Genomic DNA, 17,690 nt, shown 5'->3' with positions numbered 1-17,690 from the left:
CTTATAAATAAGATATTTTTCTTTTAAACAATGTAATAAAGTATTTCATATGACCAGCAGACATAAAGGGTATTGTAAGGAAAGAATTGTCACGTATGAACTGATTTTGAATTATTAATGAATGAAAAATGCTACTTTGTCTATTTAATTTTTTTCTTCATTTTGACATTTTATGTATTTTAATTTTTTTTATTTAATAGTTAAGTAAGTGACTATTAGTATATTTATTTTTTTCTATTTTTTAAAAATGTTTTAAAATGATAAAAAAATATGGATAAAAAAATTAAAAAAAATAAATAGATTAATTTGACCTGACGGTCAAATGGAACTATATTACTCAGACGGCAAGTACCACTGCTCTATATGAATGGAAGGTGTTCAAAAAAAAAAAATACAATAACTTTTACCTTTTTTAATGTATTTTTTTTTAAAATAGATTTAGATTGTATTTAGATGTTGAGTTGAGTTGAGTTGAGTTGAGTTGAATTGAATTGAATTGAATTGAGATGATAAGATATTTTTAGAATGTTATTTTTTAATATTATTATTATTTTAAAATTTAAAAAAATTAAATTATTTATTATATTTTATATTAAAATTTAAAAAAATTATAATAATAAATTAAGATGAATTAACGTACCTTAAAACCTAAAAAGGAAAGGCAAGAAGGTAGGTGAAAGGAGTTAACAAGGAAGTGAATTAAAATAAGAAGGGAAGGGCATGATAGTCAGTTAAGGAATGAACCAATGATTGAAACAGAACAGAAGGGACTGTTTAAGAACGTGGGTGGGGGTGGGGTGACTGTAGTTTGTTCGCAGGTGGGTGTTCCACACAGCTCATGACGTGGCACGACCGATCAACATGATTGGCTGCCCACGTTAGGCCAACCTCGACTCGACATGTGGCCCACAACACCTTACCTCGCGTGAGCTGTCACAACGTGCGGGGCTGATTATGGTGGGAAGAAAGAAACAGAGAGAGAAAGAGCCACTGGATCATACATCCTGGACAATCCTGCTCGTCCATTTTATTTTTTCTGGTTGGGCGTATGGGGGGCTCCACCGAGGTACAGAGAAATTTTATGTTTGTATTTGGGGGTCGGGATTTAGCGGATGGTACGTTGCATTCAAAAGCTGGCTTCGTAACCATCAGCCTTCATTCAAACTTTGTAAATTCCGAAAGGAAAGTTTATAAAATGATTTACGTATTTTTCATACAAACATGGCTATCACAACACCCCCCATTGGGCCCCATCCAATGCTTAACTTCTCAAACTCTTATTATTTTCCTACAAATTATATTATTATAACAAATTATGATAAATTCGTCTCCAGCAAGGCTTGGACTCGTTTGGATAAAGTTGATATTAGATGAGATGATTTTAAATGAATTGAATAAAATATTATTAGAATATTATTTTTTAATATTATTATTGTTACAAGATTTGAAAAAATTAAATTGTTTATTATATTTTATATAAAAATTTAAAAATATTATAATAATAAGATGAGATAGATTAAGAATATTTTTGTATCAAACCGACCTTAAACATTTTTTTTCCTATTTATTTGCGAATTTTTAAATATTAAATATAAATTTTTTATTTTAAACTCTTTTTTTACTTTCAATGCTTGTGAATCTTGAGGATGAATTCTTAAGATCATCCAACGTCCATAATTTTATTCACACTGTAATATTATATCTTTTTTATTACCATAGCAGGACTGTTGAAGTGGAAAATTGAGAATTTTAGAGCGAGCCCATAATATGGCCGTACAATGAGCTGTTTCCTTGCAATTTTATTAATTATTATAACGATTCCTTCAAGTATAAGGTCCACTTGCACCTCTTAAATCAACGTACCATTCAATCTTCTCAACCTCCCCGGTATTTAGGCCCAGTATAGAACCAACTCCGTTTAATTTAATTTTAAATTGAATTTAATATTTAAATATTTAACTTTTAAATTATTAAATTTATTTTAACTTAAAATCGATTTAAATTAAATTAGACTGGTATATATATTTATAATATTTTATATTATATTATATATATTATATTCTAAATTCTAATTAATATAACATAAAATTTTAATTTAAAAAAAAACTCAGTCTATTAATTTTATAACATAAAAATAATATAACATGCAATATAAACCTATATAACATATAAAAAGTCTAGAGCATATATAGGTTATAGTTAAATTTAATACTATACTCATATGTATTAATTATTATAAAATAATGTACTTATATTATAACATAAACAGACTAATAGTTTAATATATGTAAATATCATATTATTATTAAAATATATATTTCATAAAATTGAACCGGACCGAACCGAAAATGGAAAAATTAAAAATTTCAGTTTTGATAGTAAATCGGTTCTTAAATTTTTAAAACCAGTGTATAGTAGTTCAATTATAAAAAATATATAAAACCGGATCTGTTACATCCATAGTCTTTTCGGCACAGCACTCTATTGATGATTTTAATTAATTTTAATAAATTTTTAGTTAATAAAAAATTACTTTATAGGGATGTGATATATTAGACTTTTTTTTTTCCAAATAATAAATAATAAAGAGCAACAACCATTTTACCGGTGCTTATTTAGATTGATCATGAACTTAGGATCGGGCTGAACGGTGGTTGAAAAAGGACAGAAGTTGAAAATCTAGCAAATTCATGGGGATGGATAAATGCAAAGTGGGCCAATCCAATATATGTCAACAGACTGAAGCTTCATTAATAATAATAGTTTGAACGTCCCCACATAGCTATGTATGTTAATATTCATTATCCCATCCATGAATTAATTTATTGAAGTTTCGTTATCCTATTACATAATGCATCCAACCAACTGCTAATTCGACACAATAAGGTCCTATTGTTAACTGTTCCCCAGAATAAACGACTTCGCATTTACTCATCACACATGTCGTGTGTGTGTGTGTGTGTGTGTGTGTGTGAGAGAGAGAGAGAGAGAGAGAGATACAGCAAAATTTTGCTTCACATATTATACGAGACAGTATAGCCCATCAGGCACAAAATGTTTCCTTGACAGATTACATGAGAAAAATGCAGACTTTCTTGATCGTTTGCTCTATGTTCTAGGACTGTTCATCCAAATTCCGGAAGGGATCAGGCATTTACAATTTACAAGCACCTGATGTTTCTCGGACCTTACAAGGAGTTAGGAGTGGTATACTTTTCACAAAACCATTGGGAAGAAGAAGTTACATAGTAAAAAAGGATTAAAAAAAAGGCCTCAATTATATCAACAAACAGTAAGTGCCTCCCTAAATCCCATGCTAAAACCACTATGTAGATCCTTCTTACCCAAGTTGGTGTTGCCTTTTTCCATCATGGCTACAAACTCATCGTAATCTATTCTTCCGTCCTGAAAGATCATAAATATAAAAGCAAATCTTAGAATCAGCACGAAATAGAACTGAATTAAAGCCGCATTAATCATTCCCACTTCTTATCACAAGGAAGGTCAGGCCTCAACAAGAAGGCAATGACACTTCCTAATTATGATAAGAGGGTGTTTGTGGGGTTAGAAATTCTTCTATCTGATTATTTTTTTTCATCAACTATGCCAAGAAACTCTACCTAAATGACACTTCATACCCCCGACTGGAGGTTAAGGTTATAAATTCAAAAGCCACATGTGCACATGCTAATGAACATTTCACTGATCCAATATTTACTCACACTCTTATCACACACTCCTGCAATTTCTCTCGTAACTCCCCTTCTTGATTTGCATGTATATAATTATTATATTTCTTTTCTGTTTTTCACACTTATATATATGTGTACTACTCTTTATGCTATATTTGCTATTGATGAGAGGATGTATTATTCAAGTCATATTAACACTACCTAATTATGAAGAAAAAGTACTTACATTATCCTGATCTACTTCTCGAATCATTTCTTCCAAGTGGGAATCCTCGATGCCAAACTCCTCACAAGCCTGTTGAAGCTCATCTTGAGTGATATAGCCGCTGCTATCTTTATCAAAATATGAAAAAGCTGCAAATAGGTGATCCCTCTCGATTTTGTTTAGATGCAATGTTGCAGCAATGAACTCATCATAATCAATTGTGCCACTATTATCAACATCTGCCTGTAATTTCAGAACAAACATTAGGACCATTGGTAATTTCTAATGCTAATAGAGAGTTTTTGGGTTTCAAGTGCAGCATGTGAACAAATCATAATCATGATTCCGCAGCAATACTTACAGCGTGCATAAGATCGTATATTTCAGATTCATTCAGATTGGCACCAAATCTTTCCAGTCCCTGTTTGAGTTCTTCAAAAGTAATTTGACCACTATTGTCAGCGTCTATCACCTTAAACATTTCTTTTAACCCAGCAATTTCTTCTTCAGAGAGGTGCTGTGCAATAACCTGCAAATAATGGATGTAAAAGTTAATAAAAGAAAATTCTTTTCATACCAAGTTTATAAAGAATTAATTATGGATACACGTGGGATTGACTTATGCCATGAAAAAAAAAAACAGCAAGAACTTACTCTAAGAGCCATCTTCTTAAGCTTGTTCATTGCAGAAAACTGTTTTAAGCGACTCAAGACTGCAGAATCAAGAGGCTTGTCTGGAGCCACCCCATCAACCTGAATCCAAGGGTGGCCTGCAAGGAACCACAACAAACATAATCAGAAAAGGTGCTGCTTAATATTAACATAAAACTGAATTTCCATATGTTCATCAAATACACCACTAGCTCAAATGTGTATATGCAAAGTCATCTGTCTTGTCCAAAAACTTCCAAGATTCTGCTTTGCTTATGCTTTATTTCGTTTCGTTTGCTCTTGTTTTGTTTTTCTTCTTCCTTTTTTTTTTTTTTTTTTTTTTTTTTTTTTTCTGGTAGAAAACGTCTCTGTTATAGTCAAGCAACAACTGCTTGTGATGCTCGTCATCCTGAATTTCATAAATAGTACGAAGGAAACTACTCATTAAATTTGTGTATCTGACACGTAATTTAGGTGGCATCAATTAGGGCATGGACTCCTGAATATCTATCAGCTTACTTACCGAAAAGCTAAAGTTTGACTGGCTAATCTAGCATTTTCGTTCTTTCTTCATTGTCTGTTAAAATTGTAGGTGAATTTATATGATATGACATGCCCTCTGTCACAATTGTTCCCAACCATATACACAGAGAGGGAAAAAGAACGAAGAAAGAACAAAAGAACTTACACAATACTTCATGCGCAGTTATCCTCTTTCTTGGGTCTCTGACGAGCATCTTTCTAACTAAATCTTTAGCACTCTCGGAGACATTAGGCCAGGGATCTGATGAGAAGTTAAGATCACCATGCAAAACTTCTTCAAATATTTCTTTCTCCGTCTCTGCTTGGAATTGAAAGCGAGGAAAGAAAAGAACCGTACATTTGAATAGTTAGAAAGATGAAACATTTATGAAAGTGAACATAAGAACAATAAACTCATACTGTACAGTACAGCATATCAGGATTCTTACCGGCCCAAAATGGAGGCACGCCACTTAAAAGAATGTAAAGGATCACTCCAGCACTCCAAACATCTGCTTCTGGACCGTAATGCTTGCACAAAATTTCAGGGGCAACGTAATATGGACTTCCAACGACATCACTGAAAACCTCCCCTGTAATCCAGGACTGTAATTAATGAAATAGACAAAGCAAAGTTGTATTTATGGCGCTGAAAATAAATGTAACATTAAATACTGGCCAAAATAAAGCACTCAATATAATTATATTATATTGGATTTACCATGATCAAGTCCATTATTGGAATAATACTGACAGCTATATCACTACTTCTGGCCAACTAATTGCAATTGTAAAGGGCAAAGCTGAATATGTTCATGAGGAAGTTCTCAATAAAAACATTTGGAAGGTTAAGAAATTTAAAGTATTAAGTATAATGGTAGTAATTGTAAATGATATGACTAGACGGATTGAGGTGAAGGGCAAAGAAATACCAGAAAGTGTAAAATAAATGGATCTCAGCAGGGAAAAAAGAGAACAAACCTGGCTTGAAGAATACTGATAATCCAAAATCTATAGCCTTAAGAGGCGAATCCTCCTGCTCGTTGACAAAAAGAAAATTCTCAGGCTTAAGATCACAATGCATGACACCCAAAGAGTGGCAGGCTTCTACGACACCAACTATAGTCCTAGTGAGCTGTGCTGCCTTTCTTTCCGTAAAATGCCCCTGCTGAATGATCCTATCGAATAGCTCACCCCCTGTGCACAACTCCATCACAACATGAACTGCAACAGCATCCTCATAAGCCCCTCGGATGGAAACTATATTAGGCAGCCCCGCCAAATGGTGCATTATTCGAATCTCCCTCCTCACATCTTCCACGTCTTCCTTCGTCAACAACTTCCTCTTAGCGATGGATTTGCAGGCGTACTCTTTCCCGGTCACCTTATCCACGCAAAGAAAAGTCTTCCCAAACTGCCCGTGTCCAAGCTCCTTCCCCAAGTTGTAGTACTCCTTCAAATGGCCCGCCTTGGTTTGCAACACCGAGTCGGCCTGAAGCCCCGCACTCGCCATCCTCTTCACATGAAAAGGCTTATTCCTCGGCCTGGATTGCTTATCAGTAACCTCCTGCTCATCCTCCTGCTTTGATCTTGCCGGCTGTGTAGGTTTCGTACTCTCTTTCTTGTTCCTCATTGGTTCCCCTGTTTTGTTAGTATTTTCCTCCCGCTTTTCGGGTTTTGATAATTTACTCTCCTCTTCATGACTTAGCGGCTCTGCCAATTTAGTATCTCCATTGATCATCTTCACCGTTGCCGGGGGCTTGTTCTGTACAACAGGAAAATGGAATTCTGATTCGTTATGCACAGAGGAGGATCCACTGGTTATTCCTTTGTTAGAAACGATGCAGTCTGAGGTTCTAGACCACCAAACAGAAGTCGAAATCGATTGGAGGAGTCCGTAATTGGAAGAAGATCTCGATCCCACACAGTTATTTCCCATCTGATTCTATTACTACTTAATAGTACTCACAGACGATAAAAATACTAAAACCTCGTATCTTTATTCTACAAAAGGGCGTATGATTCTGACGCCAAAAACATCGAACAATGAGGCTTCTTTCACCAACCACCAACTCAGAAAGCAATTGGATATTGGGTGTAAAAACCAATTGAACAAATTAGAAGAGAACCCTTGAAAGCTATTAAACAAAACCTCAATGAACAAGACAATCGTAACGAGAAACTCAAAGAAAGAATTGATAAAAATCAACTTAACTCAAGTCGAGAAATTGTAAGAAGAAAGATTAAAGATATGAAAAAATGACCTTCAGGAAAGGAGGTAGAGACGGAATGGAGGGAGACTCGCAGGATTTTCAGTTGGAATGTTTGAAATTTCAAGGGACGCGCAGATAAATAAACTAGAAAACAGTGCCCCTCCAGGGGGGTCCCATGACTTGGTTCCATATCTATTTCCGAGTTTAGGACGTGTGGGCCCGATTTGAAACAGTAGGCTGAGATCTTGTCATTGGCGCCGGGTATTGCTTTTCATATCACCATAATGAGCTGGAGCCTGGAATTGGGTTCGGCTTATTAAGGCTGGACTCTCCGCAAGCCGGCTGCCGGCCCATGCCGGTGCATTTTCACTTTTTTTTTTTTTTCCTCTTTTTACTTTTACGGGGGCTTTTTAGTTTATCCGATTAGACTGCCTCCAAATACATGTCTTATATAGAATAAAGTGAGAACTTCTTTTAGTCACTATATAATTATAGACTAATCATCAATATATTAAATTTTTATGTAACCAACTTTAATTTAAAGTAGATTTGTACAAAAAGTTTTCTTTAAAAATGTGTGTATAATCACTCATAATTATATCGTTCAAAATTTTCTTCGAATAACATTTAAAAGTTGTACGACCAAAGATTAATGAAGTGGGCTAAAATGATAAAGCACATGACACTTGCCAGAGTGGAATTGGATGATGAGAAAATGGGAGATAGAGTTCTTCCACCCAAAAAGGAATGGTCCAAAACGATCGCTTCCAATACCAAGGGTCAACATCAACGCATAAAAATGAGAGTTGTGTGTACGATAAGACCGAGTTGAAAGAAACGTCTTTCTTTTACTTAATTTGATAGGTTACCAAGTCATGATAACCGTGTTTCACACTACGTGAGAGGAACCGGTCCTTTTTTTTTTTTTTTTTAATTTAATTTAAGTTGGGCAGTTCATGTCAAAGCGCATTTGCTTTTGCTTGTGCCAGTCTTTATCAACGAGTGGCTGGGGCTGATGGCTACTTGGGGGCTGATGGCTCGATCGGCTCCTTTCTGTTGACTTCCTATTTTTTTGGTCAAAGAATTGAATGGTGGCGTGCCACTACGCGGACAAATTGGCATTTCGTAATTCCGAAATTGCATTTGATATGCGGATAATCGATTTCTTAGAAGACTTCAACAAAGGCATGCCACTTTCCAAGTGTGCTTTTAGGGGGGTGGGGGGAAGGGGCAACTCAACACGTGGAAGGATTAGTGGAAGACCCAATAGTCAAAGCCTCGTGTTTTCTATCTTCCATCTATCGGGCTCGGGCCCTAGGCCCTTACCTTTATGCACCTTAACATACATAACTATCATTACACGATCATATCCTGGCACAGCTTGCACGTGCAGTAAAACGTGGCTGCAGTAAAGCTCCCCCCACCCCCCAAGAGTGGAGCACAATGGTAGTAGTCCATATTTATTCAAATAAAGGCAATAAGATATTGCCAAAGTGGAACTCACGCACCATGAAGCAAATGATATCCAATCATTTCATGGTATGGATAATCACTTCACGATTGCCTCGAATCATTCGCCCTGACTTTTCAAAGTTTCTAACTCATCTGTGCACATATTACGGTCCATTCAAACCCCCAAGATTCAGCAAAAAGCACCCATTTTCACAACTCAAGGCAACGTGATAATTTCAAAACCATAACTACCACCTTGAAATGACCACTCCTCTGAAAATGGCGCATACTCACTTTATAACGTACCACTCTACTATCTTTCCATACCCTTAATGTGCTAAAACAAAAAAGGGCTACAAACAAAAAGGCCACTGTACTTATTTTCTTAACAAACCATCAAGTAGCAACGTAAAGATCAACAGTTGGTATGCTTCAAACATCTTTTGCCAACCCAGAAAGATCAAAATGTCCCGAGTCTGGCTCAGTTGTTTTGGGAAAGGAATCTTTCCTTGAATGGCCTTCGCCTGGTATCCCTCGCCTCGTTGATGGTGGGGATGAAGACTCCCCATCAAACACGCGTGGAGCTCCAAAAACATTAAAGAAGCCATTCTTCATCTCTTCAGCCTCTTCAAAGAAACGGTTGATACCGCTAAGGAAGCTATGCGTCATGGCTTCAAGATCACTGCGTAACCCAGGGAAGTCATATGCCCCATGCTCTGACATCTCAAAAGAGACAGGCCCTTTAAGCACCTCGGCTGTAACATCATCTTCAGTGTATTCTTTGTTGGATGCAACCACTTCGACAGGCCTGATTAAAAATAAATCAAGTGTAAGATCAAACCTGCCAGTCAGAATATATTCCCAATCACCTCTGCTTGACCTGTTGCAACCATATTGCTACCAAAAGCACATAAATTGGAGGTTGTTATCATATATAAGAGCAACACCTAATCATGGGAATCTAGAGATACAAGGAAGTCATGAAGATTCAAGCCATTGAAATAATGTATCATATATATTATAAAATATAAACATACCAATGAGAACAATACATCCTAACTGAAGTATAGACATACATCCATGGCAAAATTACAGCAAGATGATTTCACAAACACTGTGAAAGTAAATTTTGCATCCTCAAACATATAGATATTGGACCATTGGCAGTTTTGATGCAAACTGATAAAATGGCGGTCGTTTGGGGTGAGGATTTATGGTTTTGGTGAATTTTAGAACAAATTGAAAAGACCAGTGGAAGTTTGGGGGTGCAAAATGTACTTTCTCCCAGAATTTGAGTTTGTACATACTAATTTTAGACAATGTCTTCTACAATCAAGTCAGAGAGACATATTTGGTTTAAATATTTTGTGAAAATTTTGTTAAAAATTTTTCATCTTAATCTAAAATATCTTTAATCAAGTGAGATACTGTTCTTTTCAATTCGATCTAATCATTTTCTTTGCCAAAAGATTAAACAGAAACAATTTTCACAACAAAAAAACATACAAACACACACATGCGCACCTCGAAGTTTTTCTTCCCAGATATATTTTCAATAGGTCCGATTACTTTTACAAACACATCTCATAAAATTTTTCTTCCGAACATCTTTTAAGAAAAATTTTCCATCTCAATCCAAACATCTTTTAAACGCCAAGACACTTTTTTCTCTCCCAAAACCTTTTCATCTAATCATTTTCCGTATAAAAAAAATCAAAATCATTTTCTCTAACCCCCGGGGCTGGCTCAAGTGGTAAGAGCCTTGATCTTAGTGATATGCTCTCTCTAGGTCCAAATTTCAAAACCTTAGGTGCAAACAATTTCTAGGAGCCCCGTCCCATCGGTGAGAAGCCGATGATTTGCCTGATCAATGTGATGGAGACGCAATATACAGGTCCAGAGTTTAACCGGGTAAAAAACAAGAGGGAGGCTAGGAATAAGATGTGGTGTAAAGAGGAGGTTTACACCCTCCAATGACCAAATGATACGTCACAATTCCAAAAAAATTAGAATGAAACTGGCCATAGGTAATTCACATCAATCCCTCGTCTCTCTCTCTCTCTCTCCCTCCCTCCTCAAGTGACACCCCGTCAGTCTCTCTCCCCTGAAGCCATCGCAACTTGAAACTCGTAGGGCACTTGGGCAGCAAAGGGGGATTGTCTAGCTGCAATACGGGTCAGAGATGCGTGGTGTTCAGCAATTGTTCAAGACGGAGGAATTTTGAATTCACGTCTCCAATCTAGGTGCGACCATCTAAGGCAATTGAATTGCCAGAGGAGCCACAATTGAGGAGAATTTGGTCGATACCCGTGTAAGGAGACAATGATTCAATAGAGACCATGCAACACTAAAGTAATTTGCACAGCATAATTGAGACCTGGAAGCCAAGCAGTTTGTCCTGCATCCATTTGGAGATTTATCTTCATCCAAGAATACAAGTTCACATTTGTGAAGGTTCAATCAGAGCTACTTTTTTTCAAAAAGATAATACTTTCACTGGCCTTCAAGCAGGGGTGGGTATTTCCTCTCAGAGTCTACCTACGAGTTTCGAGAATAAGGGGTGCAGCTTGAGGAGAGAGAGAGCAGAAATGTTCAGCTTAGAAGAGAGAGGGAGAAAGAGAGATTGGGGGATTGATGTGGATTGCATGTGGCAAATTCCATTCTAATTTTCTTGAGATGGTGATGTGTAGTCCGGCCATTGGAGGGTATAAATCCCCTCTTTACATTACATCCGATTTGAAGTTATTCTCAAAAAACAATGTTGCGTTTGCGGAGTCATAATAAAATATCTCTGAATCTCATATATATTCGCATTTTTAAGTCCATTCAATAAACAATTAAACTCAGAATAAACATACCACTCGTAAGTCGTAACTGAGGGCAAACAAATTCAAAAGCAGTTTAAAATGTGATTTTTTTAATTCAATTATCGTATTAAGACAAATCAATGAAAAAGGGAAATTCAGAACAACATCACAAGCACTAAATCAAATTCCGCACAGACCAGAATTTATCCTTATAATTATGGAAATGACTTATAAATTAGATAAATAGATAAAACCCCAGCAATGTACTAAAATGGATTTGTTTTAATACAAAATAATCGAGAAATCAATTAGAACGAAAAAATCAGCTCACTTTTCTACTGTTTATATTTTCTCGTCAACCAAACAAGGGTACATAAATATATAAACGAAGAAACGTACTTCCCGATGCAATCCCTGAGAAGCTGCTCGGTTTTCTCGCACTTCCTGATGAACTTCCCAGGCTCGACCTCCTCAGTTCTGCACTTCGACTTCACTGCCTTTCTGATAGAGCAATCTCCTCCCGGAATAACTCCGCCGGCGTACGAATCAAGCTCGTCTGTTTCATCGTCCTTCCACACCCACCCCATTGCAACCGCCTCGTCGGGCTTCGTATACAATCCACAGGAGTCTGAAATTCTTGTACTCGGGCGGTATATATAGTCGTGATAACCGACTAGGCCCAACCTGATGATAGTCCATGAATAAAGGCCCAAGAACTGCATTGATGGCCTAGTTATTCAGCTGTCCGAGCATTCTCAACGAATTCTTCGTCATATTTTTTAAAATATATTATTAATTTTTTATTTATTTTATATACTAATTTTTACAATATATCATATATCAATTTATCTATTTTTTTTTTATATCATTTAAATATTATATGTTATAATATTTTTTTATTCATTTTAAATATTTTTTCTAACTATCAATGATATTCTCGTATATTTTGATATTTGCAATATCTATCCATGTACAATATCATATAATTATATTTTATTTTAAATTAATCTAAATTTATAAGTTAGATCAAAATATAAATTAATTTAAAAAATAAAAAGAATAGATTATATAATAAAAATATTATCAAAATATATTATAAGAACGAGATGCTTTACCTCTGGAGGCCACTGAGAGACAAAAACGAAATAAAGTGGCTTTTGGTAGTGAAGGAAAAAAATAAAAAGAAGAGAGAGAAATGAATTAAAAATTAATACATTTGTATATAGTGTCCACTAGATATAAAGAATATACTGTAGCAAACTACAAATTGGTTATAAAATATATAATCCGTTGGATGTGTGTTTTGAGTTATTTTCTTTAAATTTTATGTTCACAATGACTTTTACATAACCTATTGAAAATGCTCTTAGGTGTTAGTTTTATTTTCTTATCATGACAAATAACGTTTTGTTTTGTTTTGTTTTATTTTATTTTATTTTTTGAAACAACAGAATGGTGTTTTCAAGTCAATAATGAAGGAATTATTACTATTATTATTATTATTATTATTATTATTATTATTTTGCGGATAAGGTATTAATTAATATATATTTTTAATTATTATACCAAGACATCAATTGACATTTTCATTTTTTGGGTAAGATATCATCGATCCATATATTTCTATTTTTTTGGATGAGTCTCAATTGATATTCTTATTTCCGTGAACAATGTATTAGTTTTTATTCCCTATCGAAATACTAAATTAATGTTTTATTTTCAGTGAAGTAGTTGTGATACATAACCATTGATTACTATATGAGCCGAGTTTATTAATATTTATATCACATTTTAGCAATTAGCCCTTAGACAATAAAAGATTACATTTCACCCCATTTTTCTCTTACAAAGATAAAATACTCCTGAAAATTTTAAAAATGACAAACACTCTTACTAAAAAATAATTATTCTTTATCAAATTTAAAATCGGGAAATAACTATAAATTGGATGGTAATTTGAGAAGGATTTGTGTATATATCTATTATATTTTTTGTCGAACAAGATAAGTAATTGAAAGTTATATTTCTTTTGAATAGGGTATTGATTGATATTTATTTGTTTTTATTAAGGTAGTAAATTATACATTTTGTTTCTGTGAGGAAGGTGTTAATTGGTATTTTCAATTTTTCTATGAGTAATTTTTAATCGATGGAAATGATATAATTTGAAGACGACGCAATTTTTTTTAAAAAAAATTATATGTGCAGTTATTTTTGTATATTTTTTATATATTTATTAATATAATTGGTTACATCATTTTTTTAATATAAAATAATTATTTTAACCAATAATCATCAATAAAATGTGTAAAAAAAAGCAAAAGTAATTGTATTAAAAGAACTGTTTTTTTTTTTTTTTTTTTTTTTTTAGTTTTTATAGTCGAGAGCCGGACATTTGGGTGACTCGTTAGAACTCTGCTCGTTGGGTCTCTGACTCTCTGCCCTCTAGTCTTCCTCCCTGAAAAAGGCTTTAGCACAGCAAGTAACAGCGTTCTAAAAGGCATGACATGAGGAACTTAATCAAGTTCCGGTTCTCGTGTCTAAATTCAAGCAACAAGCTCTTTCGTTTTCAGCTTTCGAATTTTCAGATTCGTCATTTTTCAAGCCTCTCCAAGTCATCATCTAAGCTTTCGAAGTCCAAGAAAACCGAAGACCTTTTGAAGAACCAAGCAGAAACTAGTTCGTTTGGCTTACTATTCAATGAGATCAAAGACATCTTAGGCGCTGATAACTTTAACTCCGATATCACACAATCTGGGACTTCAATACCCATAGATATCCATGTGGTGGGCACTCAGGTGAAGGAAGAACACCCACATTGGACCGAAGGTGTTTGTCGAAATGCTGAAGATGGCGTGTTACTAGGAAAGGATTATGTATCAGCTTTGGAGGATACCCCGTTGGGAAATTTGGGTGGTAACGATGTTAGCCCCGAAGTTCATAAAATTACGCAGATTGTTCGGGCGGGAAACAGTTTTGTTTCGATCGAGGAGCAGCTAGAAACGTTGAGTGTTAGGTTCGATTCAGAGGTTGTCGAGAAAGTTTTGAAAAGGTGCTTTAAAGTGCCACATTTGGCTTTGAGGTTCTTTGATTGGGTGAAGCTCAGAGATGGGTTTCGTCATACAACTAGGACTTACAATACCATGTTGTCCGTAGCCGGTGAAGCGAGAGAGTTTCAGTTGGTGGAGAAGTTGGTGGCGGAAATGGATAACAACCTATGTCAGAAGGATATTAAGACTTGGACCATTCTTATCTCCCTCTATGGGAATGCAAAATTAATTAGCCTAGCCCTGTTGGTCTTTGAGAATATGAGGAAATGTGGTTGTGAACCAGATGCTCAGGTTTACAAAAAGATGGTACGCGCACTTTGTTTTGCTGGAAAAGCTGACATTGCAATCGAATTCTACAAGGAGATGGTCCAGAAGGACATGGCGCTTGATGTGGGTCTGTATAAGATGCTAATGGTTTGCATATCCAGATCAGGAGATATTGCCGCTCTTCGTTCCATTGCAGATGATATGATAAGAGTTTTTCAGACTCCAGAACATGATGTTTATGGATATGTGCTGAAAAGTTTATGCATCTCAGGGAAAATCAGAGAAGCTTTAGAATGGATTCGTGAACTCAAAGATAAAGATGTAACACTTAACCCCGAATACTTCGAGACCTTGGTGAAAGGACTGTGTAGGGCTGACAGGATTGCAGATTCTCTGGAAATTGTTGATATTATGAAGAGAAAATATCCTTTTGACGGGAAGATTTATGGAATTATCATCAATGGATATTTGAGGAGAAATGATATTTCGAAGGCACTTGATCTGTTTCAAAGTATGAAAGAGTCTGGGCATCTGCCTCTGACTTCTACTTATACAGAGCTTATGCAGCACCTTTTCAGGTTGGATGATTATGAAAAAGGCTGCATGCTATATGAAGAGATGCTAGAAAGAGGAGTAGAGCCTGATACCGTGGCAATCACGGCAATGGTTGCAGGTCACGTCAGCCAAAACCGTATATCTGAAGCATGGAAAGTTTTTAGGAGTATGGAGGACAAAGGCATGAGGCCCACTTGGAAGTCTTATTCGGTATTCATTAAGGAGCTTTGTAAGGTTTCAAGGACAGAGGAAATTTTCAAGGTTTTGAATGAAATGCGGGCATCTAAGATAGACATTCGAGATGAAATATTTGATTGGATAATATCTTACTTGGAGAAAAAGAGAGAGCTTGATAGTATAGAAAAGATAAAGCAGATGCAGAGAATTTGGAAGCTTTACCCTCAAGGAGAGTTACCCGGTACAGATGCATCCAGAGATCAGGAGCCCAATCTGGAGTTAAACTCTAACCAATCAGAGGAAGTAAGGATGGACAGTCACTTCATGGAACCACTTCCAAAAAATTATGATGAGCGGGATGTGAAAGAAAGTTGTTGGATTTTAACATCATCAACAGATTGGTGCTTGATTCAAGAAGCTTTGGAGAAATGCAATATTCATTTCACACCAGACCTTGTTGTGGAGATTTTGCACAATTGCAATGTGCATGGGTCTGCCGCATTGCACTTCTTCTCCTGGGTAGGGAAACAAACTGGTTATAGTCACACTACCGAAACTTACAACATGGCCATCAAAATTGCTGGACGTGGAAAAGATTTCCAGCACATGAGAAACCTTTTCTACGAAATGAGAAGAAGAGGTTGCCCAATTACATCTGATACATGGACAATCATGATTATGCTGTATGGTCGTACAGGTCTGACTGAGATTGCTCTGAAAGTTTTTGGAGAGATGAAAGCTGATGGTTGTAACCCAAGTAGGGGGACCTACAAGTATTTGATTATGAATCTTTGTAGGAGGAAAGGTAGGAAGGTGGATGAAGCCATTAAATTTTTCGAGGAGATGATGAATGCTGGACATATCCCTGACAAAGAACTCGTTGAAGCTTACCTTGGTTGTTTATGTGAAGTTGGTAGGCTGTTGGAAGCTAGAAGGTGTACAGATTCACTTCCTAGAGTTGGGTTTACAGTTCCACTAAGCCACTCATTGTACATTAGGGCTCTTTGTCGCGTGGGGAGGTTGAAGGAAGCTCAAGTATTGTTTGATGAAGTTAGCGCGGAAGGATCAGCGTTGGATCAGTATACTTATGGAAGCCTTGTTCATGGACTGCTACAAAAGGGTTGCATGGAAGAGGCATTGGCCAAGGTGGATTCTATGAAGCAGGCAGGGATTAATCCGACCGTCCATGTTTATACATCCTTAATTTCCCATTTCATGAAGGAGAAGCAGATAGAAAGAGCTCACAAAGTTTTTCACGAAATGCAACGTGAAGGTTGTCAACCAACTGTTGTTACCTATTCGGAACTGATACGAGGTTACATGAACATGGGGAAGTTTGCTGATGCTTGGAATATCTTCCATCGTATGAAAGTAAAAGGGCCTCTGCCTGATTTCAAAACTTATTCAATATTCATCACTTCTCTCTGTAAGGTAGGGAAGTCTGAAGAGGCTTTGCAGCTTATATCAGAAATGCTTGATGGTGTGATTGTCCCCAGTACTGTTAATTTTCGAGAAGTTTTTTACGGGCTAAACAGAGAAGGGAAGCAAGATTTGGCCCGTACCGTATTACAACAAAAATCAGCTCTAAGATCTAAACGCAAGTTCTTAATTTGAATTTAATTTGGTTCTTTTTACTGAGTATTTTCTGTAGTTTTTCCCCATTCAAGTATCTATCTCTCTTGAAAAGCCTTGCAAGGTTGCAACGGCTCTTTTTCTTTTGGTAATAGTTTAGAATTCTGAACTGCGTACTTCATTTTTAAACCATTATTTAACGTTTTAAATGATAAAAGTGACTCATTATTCTTACATTTTTAATATGAAAAATGATTTACACGTCTTTTTTACAACACTAACACTATTATGTTTTAAAAAATGAGTGTTTGAGATTTTGCTGAAATCGTGAAATGGGGAGAGCATGAAGGCTTTGATGATTGATCGCCCAAGGACATCAAGATTCATGAAACATCTCTTCCTTAGGAATCTGATTACAAGATTATTTGGTATTTTCAATTATGTTGACAACATGATTTGCCATCCGCAAGTTGGAAATAGGGCATTAGCAAGAAACCTGATTCATTCACCTCCAAAAACCTTTATAA

General features: G+C 35.7%; 3 protein-coding genes across 4 annotated transcripts; 1 reads left to right on the top strand and 2 right to left on the bottom strand.

Annotated features, from left to right (window-relative positions):
• Positions 1-3,195: 3,195 nt before the first annotated feature.
• LOC121266143 (calcium-dependent protein kinase 26-like) lies at positions 3,196-7,404 on the bottom strand. 2 transcript variants are annotated; one of them, XM_041169878.1, is made up of 7 exons: positions 6,052-7,404; positions 5,520-5,663; positions 5,237-5,389; positions 4,552-4,667; positions 4,259-4,426; positions 3,919-4,140; positions 3,196-3,405 (listed from the first exon to the last, which is right to left on the bottom strand). In XM_041169878.1, exons 1-7 carry the CDS (start codon positions 7,007-7,009, stop codon positions 3,283-3,285), a joined length of 1,884 nt encoding a protein of 627 aa, XP_041025812.1. In that variant the 5' UTR covers positions 7,010-7,404; the 3' UTR covers positions 3,196-3,282. The 2 variants fall into 2 exon arrangements, 1 of the variants encoding a protein (XP_041025812.1); XR_005940749.1 differs by having other exon boundaries at positions 3,367-3,745; positions 3,804-4,140.
• A 1,623-nt stretch (positions 7,405-9,027) lies between these two features.
• On the bottom strand, positions 9,028-12,179 carry LOC121266203 (fra a 1-associated protein-like). The gene is made up of 2 exons (XM_041169963.1): positions 11,942-12,179; positions 9,028-9,543 (listed from the first exon to the last, which is right to left on the bottom strand). Exons 1-2 carry the CDS (start codon positions 12,127-12,129, stop codon positions 9,168-9,170), a joined length of 564 nt encoding a protein of 187 aa, XP_041025897.1. The 5' UTR covers positions 12,130-12,179; the 3' UTR covers positions 9,028-9,167.
• Positions 12,180-13,947: 1,768 nt separating this feature from the next.
• LOC121265964 (putative pentatricopeptide repeat-containing protein At5g06400, mitochondrial) lies at positions 13,948-17,372 on the top strand. Its single transcript, XM_041169643.1, has one exon. It carries the CDS (start codon positions 14,050-14,052, stop codon positions 17,203-17,205), a length of 3,156 nt encoding a protein of 1,051 aa, XP_041025577.1. The 5' UTR covers positions 13,948-14,049; the 3' UTR covers positions 17,206-17,372.
• The last annotated feature ends 318 nt before the right edge of the window (positions 17,373-17,690 follow it).

This window comes from Juglans microcarpa x Juglans regia, chromosome 5D (genome assembly GCF_004785595.1).
Source record: "Juglans microcarpa x Juglans regia isolate MS1-56 chromosome 5D, Jm3101_v1.0, whole genome shotgun sequence".
Taxonomy (NCBI): domain Eukaryota; kingdom Viridiplantae; phylum Streptophyta; class Magnoliopsida; order Fagales; family Juglandaceae; genus Juglans; species Juglans microcarpa x Juglans regia.
This window is presented reverse-complemented; position numbering and strand designations above follow the sequence as displayed.